The sequence below is a fragment of the Mercenaria mercenaria genome, chromosome 10 (genome assembly GCF_021730395.1).
Source record: "Mercenaria mercenaria strain notata chromosome 10, MADL_Memer_1, whole genome shotgun sequence".
In the NCBI taxonomy this organism is placed as follows: Eukaryota; Metazoa; Mollusca; class Bivalvia; order Venerida; family Veneridae; genus Mercenaria; species Mercenaria mercenaria.
Genome location: NC_069370.1, coordinates 37,577,510 through 37,595,928, shown reverse-complemented (window position 1 = coordinate 37,595,928; position 18,419 = coordinate 37,577,510). Strand labels below are relative to the sequence as shown.

The following is an 18,419-nucleotide window of genomic DNA, read 5'->3' as shown; positions in this document are numbered from 1 at the left end:
AGTAATAACGACTCATTTCACTGTGTTTAGATAGAGCAGCATATGTGCTATTATTTGCATAAATACACTGTTTAATTTGTAAAAATGAAATAAGTTGTATCAAAATGTATAAGTAAACGAAAAATATGCAGTCCCTATTTGATGTGTGCATATTGGCACTTGGATGCCAAAATCCAATAGATTGTAGTCTACAATGCATCTACCATTAAAGTGTGTATTAATTATCAATAAAACATGATGTCATCATACTCATGCAATGTGTATATGCTTCTTCTTTTATTTAAAAGTGTCAAACTTAAATGACTGGACAATACCCTTAATTTCATTTCAGTTTTATCTATTTTGAAAGCTTACAAAAATGTTAAGCTCCCGCTGAAAATGCATGAAATTATACAGTTGAAGTAAATATCATTTAGTTACGTGTTTTAGAGTGCAACATTCCGTTTTGCCAATATTAGAACCCAATTCAAACCAAAATGATGGAGCAATATCCAACTGACTCTGAAAGCTTATCTGTTGCTCTGATCAGTCTTAGTGTTGTCATATGTTGGCAGAGATTACAAATTTTTATGTTAATTTTTATTAAAATACATGTAGTCACATCAAAATATTTTAAACGTTATCACACTTTTATTAGTGTCTTTATTAAATTTTGAGTCACTACATGAGAAAGCTGCTTTAATTGGAAGAAAGCCACAAGCACAGAACTTCCTGAAAAGGACAAAATTTTCACTCTTACTATCATCAGGGACTGGTTCTTCTGAAATCTGAGTCTACAGATCTTGAAATTTTATATATCGATTTTTGCCAGTGGTTAGAAATGATGTACAAATTCAAAAGTTGAATGTCACATTAAAGAGAATTTTAAAGATAGAGAAAAGAAGAAAATAAATATGTTTTGGTAACAGAAAGATTTCAAGATCTTGGGCTCGAAGACTACATTTAATTTTTTAATTATTAACATCTTTGTCTGCACCATATAAAAGTTGTTGTTTCTTACTATAAATAGACATTAGTATGAAAAAAATAATCAAAATTGCTGAAAAGTTAAACTATGAGAGTATGTTTTTTTTGTTGTTTTTTTTTTCTTTCAACAAGAAAGTAAGTTTAGGGTGCCTTTGGCGCAGTAGGTAGCAGGTTGGATCATAATGCTTGCAGTTCCCATTTTGATTACAATTTGCGACTGCGATAGCCTTACCATAGGGGACAAATAGAGGAAAGAGCCTGTGCCTGTCATTAGGGGAAACATTAGCTTGGCATTTTGGCAAAGGGGAATAAAAATCCTGATGTTAGGTTGAGTTTAGGGGAAAGCTCCTCTGTGGAGGAAATCACCTCGAAAGGGCCACTGGTTTACTTTAAGTTAAGTTACAGCGGTATTGGCTTATACCCCAGTCACACATACGGCGCGGATAGCTACGTCTAGCTACGGATAAAAACGTAGTAATCCGTATCGATCCGTACCTGAGCCGTACGGATTGATACGGATTACTACTTTAAGGTAAGGGTCAGGTACGGATCGCTACGGCTTACTACGTTTCTATCCGTGGTTAGACGTAGCTATCCGCGCTGTATGTGTGACTGGGGTATTAGACTGTGTGCTGTGGAGGTTATTAACATGCCTGCCGAGGGTTTAGCTTGAACATTTTTTTACAGTTCCAGGAGAGGATGTAGCCAGAATACCCTTATGAAACATGAAACTTTTACCATATTTTTACTTCCCTAATTTTTAATCCACATGCTTTGGGAAATGAAAGCTAAACTTAACATCAATCAGACCTTAATTACTAATGTGAAAATTGTTTGATTAGCCAAGTTGCATTAAAAACATGATGATGATAAATATCATGTGGGATTATACAAAAAATGCAATATAGACTCACATATTTTACATTTTGACTAGTGTGACTTCCCAAACATAATAATTAAGGCCTGTGTCCAATATGGCGGTTTTAAAAATTATAGGTTTTACTTCAGCGGACACAAGAAAGACGGCTTTGAATGGTAATTACATACTTTTGATACTGAAAATATATGGGTTTTACAGGTCAATAAATTTTGTGCTTACTGTGCATTCAGAATTTCTTTATCAAAATAAACAATGCCTTTGCATGGTTTATTGTCAGATTTACAATGGTTCGGAGTTGAGGGGCTTATAAGTTTATTCACATTGTGCTTTAAGCCCGAAGTGGTTTTATGTCCAAGCATTTAAACAATGAACTGCTGTAAACCAGGACAATAAACCGCAAGAATGTCTTTTTGCTGGGTGAAATTTTATGATAAAAATTGTGCTGAACTTCATTCACCTGTGTAGTATGAAAGGAACCAGTGGTCATATGGCAATATGACTTCATATTTGACATCATAGTGATGGGGCATTGTACCTGGTATATTGCAGAATAATTAATGCTTTACTTTATTCTATGTTTAACTGACAAACAAAGAATTATGTATAATGGTACTTTATCAGTACTTTTGACAGTTTATACCTTATTATCATTGCAAACTAAAATGCAGCACATTCTGTGTCAGTCAGTTTGTTTGAGACCTCATTTTAACTGCAAATGCTTACAATGCAATGAATTTCATTTTGGCATCATTGTAGTATAAAATCGTATCAAATGCCTTGATTAAATTCTGAATGCACAATTTTCAAGTATGCTGCTTTAAACATTTTACTTGGCAAATAACTTTGCGTCTGCGTTTTACTTAATAATGATAATTACATGGTTTTTAAACATACATGTGCTTAATTCTGGAAACAACCTATTTATAATTGTGATGTTTTAGTAATGGGTTGGTCACTAAGATATACTTAACAAAATGTGCTACTGCCATAGTAAAATAATTTTAAAGTGCTTAATTACCACAGCAGCAAATTTATTTCCATTGCCAGTGATGTTTTGGCAAAATTTTCTTGTTTTATTTGTAATTTGTATCTAACAAACACTGGTCTTAAAAAAGTCAAAGTTTGTCAGTGATTTTATCTGTTGAAGGTTTCCCTGCCTTTGTCAGAGAGTTTGCTGTTGTTTTCTTTTTAGCATTTCTCTTTCCAAAGTAACATTAATTTTGTCAGTGATCTTCAAGGTACTTTTGTCAGTGATATTCTAATCACCAGTATCTTTTGTCAGCAGTTCCTTTTCAGAGTAATTTTTGTCTTTGATTTTCTCATTCAAAGTATTTTTTGCCAGTGATTGTTCTCATCCAAGTATCTTTGTCAGGTATTTCTTCATCTAAAGTATCTTTTGTCTGTGATTTTGCTTGTCCAACGTATCTTGTCAGTGATTTTTCTCTTCCAGTATCTTTTGTCACATATTGAATTCCTCATCCAAATTATCTTTAGTCAGTGATTTTAATTATCCAAAGTATTTTTGTCAGTGATTTTCATCATCCAAAGTATTTCTATAAGTATTTTTCTTATGCTGAAGTGTCTTTTGTCTGACTTTTCTTTTGCCAGTGATTTTCCTCATCCGGAGTCTACTACTTTGTCAGTCATTCTTATCTGTATTAATTGACATCAGGCTGCCAGATTTTTTGTCAGTGTTGTCTAAAGAGGTCTGATGTCATAAATTTTGGAATGTAAAAAACTTGAAAACAGCACAAAGAGCCATTTTTTATAAGAAATATCTTTAAGATTTGTTACCTGATAAATTTTTTGCCTATCTTTGATCACTTCAAGAGATATAATTTCATATAAAGACCTTGTTATGAATTTATGATGATATCTTAACTAGAAATTGAGATTTTAAACTTTAGAATTTAATTGACAATAAATTCATCAAGGTCTCATGTGTCAACCAAGGAGTAGATTGGATTATAATCTGTTTTTATATTCCATACATAAATAAGTCGCTTTCAGTTGATTAAAATGATAATGATTGTATAAAAACTACATATTTAGAAACAAAATTATTTTCATGGAATTTTAATTAGCAAAACAGCGGAAGGAAATTGAGTACAATATTGCAAGCTGAAGCTCAGACGGGGGTCTTGTCATGGTTTTCTTCATTCAATATGTAAAATTGAAAAGGAGTTATTTTCAGCTTAAAGACAGCTGATATATTTGTGTGTAAATGTTGTCTCATTGTAGATGTTGAAAAATTGAACCCACGGTATATTTGAGCCGCGCCATGGGAAAACCAACATAGTGGCTTTGCGGCCAGCATGGATCCAGACCCGCCTGTGCATCCGCACAGTCTGGTCAGGATCCATGCTGTTCGCTAACGGTTTCTCTAATTGCTATAGGCTTTGAAAGCGAACAGCATGGATCCAGACCAGACTGCGCGGATGCGCAGGCTGGTCTGGATCCATGCTGGTCGCAAAGCCACTATATTGGTTTTCTCATGGCACGGCTTATTTGTCTGTCCGTTTTTCTTTAACTTGTGACCTTTTTAGGAAATTATGGGGGAGAATATCTGTTTTTAGCTCATCTGATTTTTTGAAAAAAAATGATGAGTTATTGTCATCACTTGAGCGGTTGTCGGCGTCGGCGTCGGCGTCGGCGTCTGCGTCGGCGTTGCCTGGTTAAGTTTTATGTTTAGGTCAGCTTTTCTCCTAAACTATCAAAGCTATTGCTTTGAAATTGGAATACTTGTTCACCATCTAGCTGACCTGTTATAGCAAGAATACATAACTCCATCTTGATTTTTGCTAGATTTTTTGGCCAGTGTTTTACTTAGGATTACTATTCAGATTTTCTGTATTAATTTATTCAGGTCAATTTTTTCTACAGTGTTCTAAAAGATTGCTGTTAAATTTGGAATGTAAACTTGTTGAAATAAGCACAAGACCATTGTTATCAAGAAATATCTCTATCTTGTTTTTGAAAATTTTGCCTCTTTGATCGACTTAGAAATAATTTTCTTGCGTTATGAATTTATGTTTACCCTTTCTAGAAATTGAGATTTCAAACTATTGCTTTAAAGACATGAATACACTTGTGTCAACCAAGAGTAGTTGGATTCCCTGTTTTACACATAAATAACTCGCTCTCTTTTGAAAATATATGATTTTATAATTTAGAAACAAATCATTTTCATGGAATTTAATAAAAAAAAATTAAGAGCTCAGACGGTGGTTTGTCAATGTTTTCTTCATCTATAAATAAAAGGCTATTGCTTGAAACAGCAAACTTTTGTGTCAAATGTTGTCCATGTACATGTGAAAAATGAACCCACTGTTTTGAATATTATTGCCCCATGGGATAAAAACATATTTCTTTGGTATTATGCTTAAGCCCAACTTTTCATCGACACTATCAAGTCATGCTTTCTGCAACGTTTTCCATTCTAAGTTTGGAACGAACTCAGGAATCCAACCTAACTGCTGCGGTTGCAGGATTTGGATCCTTGGTCGCTAGAAAATATGGGTTAGGACTATTTATTTCTTTCTTAACTAACAAAAAATTATGGCGGTGAGAAGTCGTGTTTTTTCACCAAGACATCACCTAAGTTTAAATAACTTTAGAAGCATAGTGTGTCATTGCCCTGTGTCCATCGTCAGTTATCCATCATTGGTCATTAACAATTTTGACTGTTATCTCTGTAGAGGTCACAAGTCATGCCCAATTTTAATGAAACTTAACAAGAATAATACACTGGATGAAATCTCACACAAACTTGTAATTGGGTTTTCTAGGTTCATGAACAAGGGCACTAAGTCAGTAAGTAGGAAAACCTTGTTTAAACTCCGAAGGCCGCATTTTCTACCTCATCTTTATGAAACTTTTTTAGAATGTTTGTCTTTATCAGAAATCTGCATCAAGATTATTACTGGCTTACCTGAGGTCAAAAGTAGGTCACTAGGTCAAATCATATAACTTTGTTAACACTCTAGAGGCGATATTTTCTGTTTGATGTTCTTAAAACTTTGTCAAAATGTTAGCCGCGATAAAATCTAGTATAAGATTAATACTTGGTTATAATAAGTCAGAAACTAGGTCACTAGGTCAAATTATAGCAAGACCTTGTTTCACACTAAAGGTCACATTTTCTACTCACTGTCAAATATTTTTGTCAGATTGTCTCTATAAGATTTAGGTTAAGTTAAAAACTTGATTACCTGAAATCTTAAATAAGGTCAGTAGATCAAATAATAGATTATGGTTGTACATACACTAGAGGCAATATTTACTATGTGATCTTCCTAAAACTCTGTCAGAATGTTTGTCTCTATGAAATCTAGGTCAAGTTTGAAACTGGAATATCTTGGTCAAAAAACTAGGTCACTAGGTCAGATCATCAAAGGACATTGCTGGTAACACTAAATACCTGATCTTCATGTGACTTGATCAGAATGTTTGTCTGTTTAAAATCTAGGATAAATTTGAAACTAAAAATGGTCACATGGGGAAATAAAGGTCATTATGTCAAAACAAAGGAAAACTTTGTTAACACTTTAGAGGTCAATTTTTTAACTATTTCATCATAAATCTTTGTCAGAATGTTCAACTGTATGAAATATTGGTCAAGTTCAAAAGAACCTGATTTAGATAAAAATATTTGTAACTTTTGTCTGTATAAAATCTAGGACATATTAGATATTATGTTATCTCAGTTAAGAACCAGGTTAGGTGAGTGATACATGACTTTAAGGACCCTCTTGTTTAAATGTGTTGGTTTTTATTCTGTCAAATATTCTTTTAATCCTTAATTAATTTGTTGGGAAAAGAATTTCAACAGACTTTCAGAACAGATGTCATGATAGCAAAATTCTACAATGACCGACATACATAATGTGTTTTATCCATTGACATAAAAAAGTTTTACGAATAAAAGAAATAATACTTAACATGGATCAGAACTGACAGTGATGGTTATAATGACAGTATTTTTCAAAAAAGTATTCAGTTTTTCGTAATACGACCTCTGACGTATTTACACATTTAGTATTTAACAACAAAATTGTCAAATTTTCTGCTATTAGTTCAGATTTTTCTTTCATAACGTGCACGTATTTCATTAAGCCAAAGTTCTGATTTATTGTTTGCCTGTCATACTGATAATACTCTTGTCTTTGATGTATATGTTTTTTCATATACCATTAAAAGTACAAATTATTATCGTTTTAACATGGCTAGCGCATTTATACATGAATTTAATTCGGTATTACTGTACTGAATATTATAATTATATGGTATGTCTACGATTTAGAGGCGTTAAAAGCTTAAATATGACCTGATAAATATTAACTCGGCATTTTGCAAAGATTAGCATAATAACCTGCGATTAATGTAATTATGACATGAAAAATTTACCGATTTAAATTCATTTTTCGAAATTAGAAGTCTATTCTAAGCTTTGCTGTTAAAAATTAATTACAATCTATTGATAGTTTACTAATGTCGTAAAAAAAGTTTGAATAATTCTGTTCATGGTAAATAAACCTTAAATTGTTACCAAATGTATATAAAGCAGTAAAAAGATTTTCAATGTTTAAGTCCTATAGAACTTTTTAAAGTTGAAAGAATCAAAGGTTGCCTTTTAATTAAATTACTTGAAATAATGTTGCCTGAGGACTGAAAATTAAATAATTTAGAAAGACTGAAAATCTTTTTGCATTCATCATTCTTTCTCGTATACCAAATCAAAATAAGTTATGAAATACACAAAACTTGGTTTTAGATCAGTTTTATTAGCTCCACTATTCGGAGAATAGGGTGGCTATTCTACTCGTCCCAGCATCGGCACGACCTTTCTTGGTTAAAGTTTTTCGGCAACCTTTGTTTTTCTGTCATATCTTTATTACTATTGCTTATATCTTACTGTAACTTTACATAAACATTGTCCAGCATTCAAAGTATGTGCAGGGTCTGGGCCCATTATACCCAAGGTCAAGGTCACCAAGGTGTTATACTTAGGTTATTTTTAAGGTTAAAGTTTTTTGGCAACCTTTTTTTTCTGTCATATCTTTGTTACTTTTGCTTATATCTTACTGTAACTTCACATAAACATTGTCCAGTATACAAACAAAGAATGTGTAGGGGCTGAGCCCATTACACCCAAGGTCAAGGTCACCAGGGTGTTATACTTAGGTTATTTTTAAGGTTAAAGTTTTTGGGCAACGTTTGTTTTTCTGTCATATCTTTGTTACTATTGCTTATATCTTACTGTAACTTTACATAAACATTGTCCAGCATACAAAGTATGTACAGGGGCTGGGCCCATTATACTAAAGGTCAAGGTCACCAAGGTGTTATACTTTGGTTATTTTTAAGGTTAAAGTTTTTCGGCAACCTTTGTTTTTCTGTCATATCTTTGTGACTATTGCTTATATCTTACTGTACGTTCACATAAACATTGTCCAGCATACAAACAAAGTATGTGCAGGGGCTGGGCCCATTATACCTAAGGTCAAGGTCACAAAGATGTTATACTTGGAATTATGTTCATGTTAAATTTTTTTCGAAAGCTTCCTTTATAGGCATATCTTTAGAACTTTAAAAGATAATGACTTGAAATTAAAACTATTTCTTTATAATCATCATCTGCATGTGTGGTTGTAAACCCCATAACACTAATTGTATTGTTGACAGAATTATTCCCCTTTTGTACTTAAAGTTTTTTTGCAATCTTCGCTTTCTGGATATAACTTTAATGCAAAATAAGATAAAGACTTGAAACTTAATATGTATCTTTATCATCATCATCTGCATGTGTGGTAACAATCCCCATAACTCTGATTTGTATTTTTGACCAAATTATGCCCCTTTCATACTTAAATTTTTTGACAAAACTTCATTTTCTGGACATAACTAAAATTCAGGTACTATAATAATATAGGATGACTTGAAACTCAAAATATATCTTTACCATCATCATGTGCATGTGTAGTAACAATCCCAATAACTCTGATTTGTGTTCTTGACAGAATTATGCCCCTTGTTGTATCTTCCTTTTAAAGTAGAGGTCTCTTATTGAGACATATATCCATTTTACTGTCAAATCCCCGAATAGTGGAGCGCGCTGTCTTACGGATAGCTCTTGTCTGATTTTCTGTTGCTTTATAAGCCTTTAAAATTCTATATTTTACTAAGGATTTTCTATGAATAACCTTTGATATTTAATGAAAGAAATTTGTCATTGAAAAATATTATCTTGTCAAAACTCTACAGTGTCATGTTTATAATGATACTAGGGCTCAGGCAGGTTTAGTTAATATATATCCATTATCATTGTATCACAATGCCATCTGAATGATAATATGAATTTTGAAGAAACTTGTTTAACTTGTTTTTATAGTACTCATGTACTTAAATGGGCAAAAAATTGGCCAATATGTGTACCAGAATTGCTTTTAACCTTTACCCTGCTGAATTTCTAAAATGGACTGGTCTATCTTTCAATTTGGGCTGTACTATTTATTATTCAAAGGGGCGTTCACTAAAAATATCCTGACTGAATAGCAAACAGTGCACGGATGTGCAGGCTGATATTGGTCTGTAATGGTCGCAAAGGCAGAGCAGCCTAAAGGTTAAGATCTTTTTTCGCAGAAGACCATAAGCCCTATTTTGTAATATAATACTAAAGTACAAGGGTGGAAGGGGAGAACAACACTCCCAAACACCAGAAAAGTTTAAGACTGTTATTTAATACATGTATAACTGCCGGTTTCGGTATTTAGAATACCTTCTTCAGGTTATCTGTAATATAATAATCAAGAAAATAAAAAGGATGTTTTTAAGTTATTTTGGCTTTTAAAACTTCCTAAATGAGTTTTATTTTTCGATGAAGTAAAATTTGTAATTTAAGCCTCTAAAACTTGTATTTTATTAAACATTTCAATAATATTTATCTATAATTTACATGAATTTACTAACTGCATAATTATATTGACAAAGAATGGTTGATGTCATGAAATATACTTATTTACATGGTTTAAAGTTCAACAGAAATACAGATAATTTTGAATTAATTTTTGGTTTTTATTTACCAGTAATATAATAGAAATTCTGTCGTTTGATTTCATAAGAAAATTAAAATTTTAACACACGATTTTCGCTTTGTGAATTAATAGATATATTAACATAGTATTTTTACATTTTATGTTAATATTTGGCACAACCAATGGAAATAAGTCAAGCATTTTATAGATCGTATAATGGATAATTGGCAATTACGTACAGTCTTATAACGACATATTGCCAAATCAAATATTTATAAAAGGAAGATTTGTCTTCTGGTATACCTGTTTATGTGTTGGATTAACCATATTTTAAACATTAAAGATCCTTGAATTTAAGACAATTTTGTCATGTTAATATTATCTAGTCACATGACTCCCTGTGTGTCATCATGCACTGTTTACAGGGCCTCAGTAGAGCCAAAAAATAGAGAAAAATCCTTTAATTCACTTTTCTATTAAACCAAATGTAACTAGCATAATGTCACATGCTCACATTGACCACTTTTGTCTGTTTCATTAATACTTCATAATTAAAAAAAAGAAAAAGCTTTGAAAATGACTTCCTGTCCTGAAAAGCACAAGAGCCGCGCCGTGAGAAAACCAGCATAGTGCATTTGCAAACCAGCATGGATCCTGACCAGACTGCGTGGATATGCAGCTGGTCTGGATCCATGCTGGTCGCATTAATGCACTATGTTGGTTTTCTCATGGTGCGTCTCACACTGGTATATAAAACAAGCTTTAATTCCGAATCTGTGAAAGAGACGCTGTTTAAAAAGCTTTTAAATGATTCTAAGGATTGAAAGTTTGTCCGAATGGATTGTATCAAAATTGGGCTGCTGTTATAATGGGGCAAATGGATACAGAGGGTGCACAGGGGCACAGAAGTTCATGGATTTTAACGGCATGTTTGATATTAATCTAAATTTCATTTGGCTCTACCATTTATTGTCCCCAAAGATTGTTTTCAGTAGCAATTTCACAGCTTTTTAGTAAGTAAGTGTTTAAATTTAATAAGGGTCCATCTGGCCATGACAGCCACTGTTAGTATAGCATTATGCTATGTAATAGTACCACCCCATTCACAGCTTTTTATGAACCACACCACATTGTTTACTTCTTCGCTCACAATCCACTACAAAAATTGGCACATTATAGAAAAGATAAATTCTACAGAGCAGTATTTGCATCTATTTTGAATTACCTCCCTTACTGTTGTGAAAATTCATTGCATTGCAACTGTGGAGGATACTGAATAATGAAACAGAATAAGGTTTAAGGATCATTTTGGTCTTTGTTCCCGGAGTAGTATAGTCCGTTTACAGAAATATGAAGCCAAGAGAAAAATCTTTAATGAAAAGATAATAAAAACTTTGTCACAGATATGTTACTTTCATAGTTACTGCATTTTTCCGACGACACTTGCATTTGCTAGGAGATACGAGACCCAAAGTATTTCGTATGTAATGCATTTCTTCTGTTATATAGCTTTTTGATTTGATGAGAAGAGAAATATTTATAGAAACTTTACCATAAAAGTTTTCCTGTTAGTCCATTAATTTAAATTGTTTCACAAAAGGTGATAATATGCTGTGGGAAAATGTCTGCAAATGATGTGAAGTTGAAATTTTTCTCGGTGAAAATTGCATTTCGGAAACTTTTTATGAAATTTTAATACCAGACAACTCTTTTGAAATAACATGACATTGTGTCGATATTTAAAATGAAAATGATTACATTACTTACATTATGTGCTTGATGTTGAAATTTTTCTTTTTCAATGGGTTTGTGTAAATATTAAGAGAAGCATTTTTGACATGCATTTTAAGTAATAGACCGAGGAAGAGTTGGATAAAGGGAATTATGAATTCTATTCAGTCAAACTTATTGAAGGATTAGGGGACGGTAAACATTGCGTATTTCTAATAGAGTCTGATTTAGTTAATTTGATGTATATGTGGTTTACAAAATAAATTTGTATCAAATAATGTTTGGGACTTATACGGAGAGCTGGATGCGGAGCTTAAATTGTCACCATTCAGGCAGTGTTACACACAATGTCATCTGCTCTTTGGATTCTTGTATTTCACAAGTAAAATGAACAATTAATGATTTTTTATAAAACATTGGACAAAAAATGATAAAAGGGATGTATCCATTTGATGAGTTTGATCCGTTTTATGATGAAGTCAAAGTTCGCCAGTTTTACGAGCGGAATGACACCCTGGAAACGAAAGTGACCTTGACCTCGGAGGTCAAATATGGTGCAGATTCTGAGTATGAAAAAGCCAAGGTGAAGGTCATTGACATTGGACCTGATCCACCGTTATGTGTAAAGAGATACATTTGGGGACGAAAAAGTAAGCTGGAAATATTTAACCTCTGTATAAGTTTAATAGATTATTTTAGTTGATTCTGAAGAAAGTTTATTTTAAACATAATCATTGAGTCAGGTTCCTGGGTAAACCAGGTGTGATGTTCGAACTTTCTAGTCAGTTAGATGACTTTTTCTAGGTCTTCTTAACCTCAAAGACATATTTCCTCACAGTTGCAATACAAATGGGCCACGCTATTGAGAAAACCAACATAAGTGCATCCGTGCAGTCTGATCAGGATCCATGCTGTTCGCTTACCGGTTTTCTCATGGTGTGGCTCAAGTGTATTTTTAGCTCATCTGATTTTTTGAAAAAAAATGATGAGTTATTGTCATCACTTGAGCGGTTGTCGGCGTCGGCGTCGGCGTCTGCGTCGGCATTGCCTGGTTAAGTTTTATGTTTAGGTCAGCTTTTCTCCTAAACTATCAAAGCTATTGCTTTGAAACTTGGAATACTTGTTCACCATCATAAGCTGACTCTGTATAGCAAGAAACATAACTCCATTTTGATTTTTGCAAGATTTATGGCCCCTTTTGTACTTAGAAAATATCAGATTTCTTGGTTAAGTTTTATGTTTAGGTCAACTTTTCTCCTAAACTATCAAAGCTATTGCTTTGAAACTTGGAATACTTGTTCACCATCATAAGCAGACCCTGTACATCAAGAAACATAACTCCATCTTGCTTTTTGCAAGAATTATTGCCCCTTTTGGACTTAGAAAATCAGTTTTCTTGGTTAAGTTTTATGTTTAGGTCAGCTTTTCTCCTAAACTGTCAAAGCTATTGCTTTAAAACTTGCAACACTTGTTCACCATCATAAGTTGACCCTGTACAGCAAGAAACATAACTCCATCCTGCTTTTTGCAAGATTTATGGCCCCTTTTGGACTTAGAAAATATCAGATTTCTTGGTTAAGTTTTATGTTTAGGTCAACTTTTTCTCTTAAACTGTCAAAGCTATTGCTTTGAAACTTGCAACACTTGTTCACCATCATAAGCTGACCCTGTACAACAAGCAACATAACTCCATCCTGCTTTTTGCAATAATTATTGCCCCTTTTGGACTTAGAAAATCATTTTCTTGGTTGAGTATTATGTTTAAGTCAACTTTTCTCATAAACTATCAAAGCTATTTCTTTAAAACTTGCAACAGTTTTTCACCATCATAAGTGGACACTGAACATCAAGAAACATAACTCTATCCTGCTTTTTGCAAGAATGATGCCCCTTTTTAGACTTAGAAAATCATGGGTAGGACAATATTTCTATTACACAAAAAAAAAATCAGATGAGCGTCAGCACCCGCAAGGCGGTGCTCTTGTTTCTTATTTAGGAACAGTACGGTAATTGATCTTTAACAATTTTTTCAAGTTATATAGATTTTTGTGTACAATCAGTAGTAGTATTTAAGTAACTGTATTGACAAAAAGAAGCAGTTAAATACTATTTCCAATGAGGTGATTTGTTTAAAAGTAATCTCCCTTGGAAAAAAAGAACTAGTTATTCCTGAATGAGTTCTACTGCTATACAAAGTTCTACGTTTTAGCCAAGGTAAAAAATAAATAATTGTATACAAAGGTAATCGAGTGGCGAAAATTCCTGAAACCATCCCATTTTAAAATTTTATCAAATAAACAAAAACTTCAAGTATAGAATTCAAACTTTGAAAATGTGAGAAATTAAATCAATTGATTTCAGAGATTGCCATTTCTAAGAATTAATTAAACGTATTATGACTGAATTAAAAATCTGTTCATCATTCCCCGAGAACATTGTCTATGATTTGTATTCTTGCACTTGTCACTAACATGTTAAAAAGGAATTGATTGTCTGTTACTGCTCCCATATTTCATATTGTCTGATACTGCTTTATGTCAGCTAAAACATGCTTTATCTTCTTATATGGTAATTCTAGCATTTGCGTCATTTTGATTTATTATTGACTCTTCAGTATAAAAGTACAGAACAGTATATTATCATCGGAAAACACTTTTTGCATCATAAGTTTGAAAGTAGATTTATTGGTTTCAGTTTTGATGGTATATTTTCCTTAACACCAGTAGTGAGTTGTAACAGTAGCTTTAATTTTTCATCTTAAAGGATTTTCATGGCTTTGAAATTTTCAAGCAAGTGTCCGTTGTCAGTTTTTTGTCGAGCCCGCTTGCAGAAGCGAAGACAAAAGAATTAGTCATCCAAATGGCTGTTCTGTGTATGTGTGTGTTTGTCTGGACCATAACTTTGACATGCATGGAGCAATCTTGTTTATATATTGAATGTTAACCTCAGTGAGACGGAGTGTCATGCACAAACCCCAGGTTCCTATCTTAAAGGTCAAGGTCACAGTTGGAGGTCAAAGGTCATGTCAGATCTTGTTCGGCCCATAACTTTGACATGCATTGAGGAATCTTTTTTATATTTGGCATGAATGTTTAACTCAGTGAGACGGAATATCATGTGCAAACCCCAGGTTCAAATCTCAAGGTCACAGTTAGGGGTCAAAGGATGGGCTGGACATGTTGCCCGTGGGCAACTAGTCTGCTATAATTACAGATAAACTTTCAATGAGGAAATATAAATGATTCTGTAAAACAGGCAGGGTTTTTTTTATAAACAAACAACAATAAAGGTATTAACAAAACGGGATAACTGTGGCCTTTATTTACTAATACCGGATCAACCCATAACAATGAAATAGGGATTCAGGTGGAAAAATTACATGACAAATTTCTTATATCGCAAAACCGATGTAAATAGCGGCGTGGTCTAGTGGTTAACACGTATGATTTGTAAGCTTATGGTGCTGGTTCGAATACGGGACGAGCTACTTTTCTTTTCTTTTTTTAACATGTTTTTACCTGGAGAAGAATGCAGGTAAAACTATTTGTATCATGATTTTCTTGTGCACTTATACTAAGTAAATATTAATATTTTTCAGGGGATCTCATATTAGAATCGATATTAAATCTATTAACATTGCAAAATGAATAGAGAAAACTCTTGCAAGAATGAAAGCAAAAATAAATACAAAAGATGATATAAAAAGACCTGCAAAAATTGAATTAGCAAAATCTTTTTTAAAAAGAAGGGCTCGAACCTACACCATACATAGAAAAAGAATAGAGATCCAACACACTATCCACTTGACTACAAATCTGCTATGGAATGACGCATCGTGTCTAAAGTAGTATTACTACAATATACAAATGAACACCACTTATCGGAAAATACACCTGCTTTACCTGTTTTTCGATTTTACCAAGTACCATTAAAATAAAATTATCGCAATCCATTAATAACATATCAAATCTGAAGTAAAGAGGTTCTGTCGAAGAATAGAATGTAACAAAGTAAAATGATTGAGCCGACTCAGCAAATGGTATAATGGGAGACATATTGTTTTTGCCCTGTCCGTCCGTCCGTACGTCTGTACGTCACACTTCATTTCCGATCAATAACTAGATAACCATTTGACCTAGAACCTTCAAACTTTATAGGATGGCAGGGCTTATGGAGTAGGTGTCCCCTATTGTTTTTGGGGCCACTCCATCAAAGGTCAAGGTCACAGGGGCTCGAACATGGAAAACCATTTTTGATCAATAACTTGAGAACCACTTAACCCAGAATGTTGAAACTTCATAGGATGATTGGTCATGCAGAGCTACTGTAGATGACCCCTATTGATTTTGAGGTCACTCTGTTAAAGGTCAAGGTCACAGGGGCCTGAACATGAAAAACCATTTCCGATTAATAACTTGAGTACTGCTTGACCCACAATGTTGAAACTTCATAAGATGATTGGACACTCCATCAAAGGTCAAGGTCACAGGGGCTCGAATATGGAAAACCATTTCCGATCAATAACTTGAGAACCACTTGACCCAGAATGTTGAAACTTCATAGGATGATTGGTCATGCAGAGCTACTGTAGATGACCCCTATTGATTTTGGGGTCACTCGATCAAAGGTCAAGGTCACAAGGGCTTGAACATGGAAAACCATTCCCAGTTAGTAACTTGAGAACCACCTTTCCCAGAATGTTGAAACTTCATAAGATGATTGGTCATGCAAAGTAAATGACCCCTATTGATTTTGGGGTCGCTCTGTTAAAGGTCAAGGTCACAAGGGCTTGAACATGGAAAACCATTTCCGATCAATAACTTGATAACCGCTTGACCCAGAATGTTAAAACTTCATAGGATGATTGGACATGCAGAGCAGATGACCCCTATTGATTTTAAGGTCACTCTGTGAAAGGTCAAGGTCACAGAGGCACGAACATAGAAAACCACTTCCGGTCAGTAGCTTGAGAACCACCTGACCCAGGATGTTGAAACTTCATAGGATGATTGGACATGCAAAGTAGATGGCCCCTACTGATTTTGGGATCACTCTATTAAAGGTCAAGGTCGCAGCGGACAGAACATGGAAATACATTTCCGATCAATAACTTGAGAACCATTTGACCTAGAACCTTCAAACTTCATAGGGTGATAGGACTTACAGAGTAGATGACCCCTATTATTTTTGGGGTCACTCCATGAAAGGTCAAGGTCACAGGGGGCTGAACATCGAAAATGCTTTCCAGTCAGTAACTTGAGAACCACTTGACCCAGAATGTTGAAACTTAATAGGATGATTGGACATGCAGAATAGATGACCTTTGCTGATTTTGGGGTCACTCAGTCAAAGGTCAGGGTCACAGGGACTGAATATAGAAAATGGTTTCCAATTCATAACTTGAGAACCATTAGGCCCAGAATGTTGAAACTTAGTGGGATGATTGGACATAGCAAGTACATGACCCCTATTGTAGCCAACCATCAGTGTCTTTGACTTCAGCTCCTGTCCCCTGTTGACTTCTTGCTTATACGACTATGCATTGGGGGAGACATGCGCTTTTCTACAAAAGCATTCTAGTTAACCCTTACCCTGCTAAATTTCTATAATGAACTTGTCCATCTTTCAATTAAAGGTTAAAAGGGGTGCTTACCAAAAAAATACTGACTAAATGGCGAACAGTGCAGATCATGATCAGACAGCACAGATGTGCAGGCTGATCATATGATCTACACAGGTCGCAAAGGCAGAATAGATCATGTCCAGCATGATAAAGGGTTAAGAGACAACACAGTTATGATCAACATAAAATTTATGTACATAAAGTTACTAAATAGACAGAAATACTTTGTCAATTATAAACAAAAGTAATTGTTCCGAGAAGGATGAATGATGAGGCATGTATTATATGATGTTTTCTTTTTATCCTCCATTAAAAGACCTGAATTATTCATAGCATCGCTTAGCTTTTTACATCCTGTTCATTTTTACATGCAGAAAACCAAGTCAGTATTTAAAAGCTTGAATTTTTTATGAGGCAGTTTTTGTATTGTATAATGTTTTAGACTATTGTCCCTTTTTAATCTTATAGAACTTTCCATAAAGAAAATGTCAAATAATTTGAAAAGGACACAAATAGACAACATAACATCATTTTGTCCCAGAATGTTCATTAAAAGAATATTTAAACACATTTTTTTATATATATTAAAGAAGTTGCCAACTTAAGTGGCATTCCATTTTGAAATATTTCCGTAATAGAATATATTTAATTAAAATGTACTGAACTAGAATAAATATGGATTACCAAATTATTATATACAATATCTATATTTGTGATATACCTGCCCCATATGTCATTATGAATTTATGATGAATTCATCAAAGACTGGGAGCAGTTAAAGTATAATAGTTTAGATTTACTGCCATTGTTCGTAAACTATTGACATTTTATTTTCTGATTGTTTTCCGATCTTATCAACAACTTTAGATAGTGCGCTTATCATCCCTGTAGATTTTAGTTCACTGTGGAAATTGGATGTGCAGGTTTGGGAGGGATAAATCTTTCATTTACTTGATGATGTTGTATGGGATATCAATAAATTAATTTATATAATAAGTGTTGAATGTCTGGATATCCGGATATATCTTGGATTTAGTGAGGTCTTTTTTGAGAATAATCCACAGTTTCAGTTTTTAAGAGTCTTTCATTGGGCTATGTGTAGATGGCAGCCCGAGTTCTTTCTGCGGCTTCAAGACTTTTGCCAGGTAACACATTATTCTGCTGGTAAAAAATATATACTTCTCTA

General features: G+C 33.7%; 1 protein-coding gene across 6 annotated transcripts in view; it reads left to right on the top strand.

Annotated features, from left to right (window-relative positions):
* Positions 1–18,419, top strand: part of LOC123561878 (serine/threonine-protein kinase DCLK1-like) — a 65,617-nt gene that overhangs the window by 22,807 nt on the left and 24,391 nt on the right. For 3 of the 6 annotated variants that reach the window (XM_053552787.1, XM_053552788.1, XM_045354559.2), the window contains exon 3: positions 1,963–2,001. The exons of 1 other annotated variant lie outside the window; for it this stretch is intronic. In XM_053552787.1, the coding sequence (XP_053408762.1) occupies positions 1,963–2,001 (39 nt within the window). Of the gene's footprint in view, positions 1–1,962; positions 2,002–18,145; positions 18,379–18,419 lie in introns of those variants that run through there. 2 more of the 6 variants (XM_053552789.1, XM_053552792.1) reach the window with 2 other exon arrangements.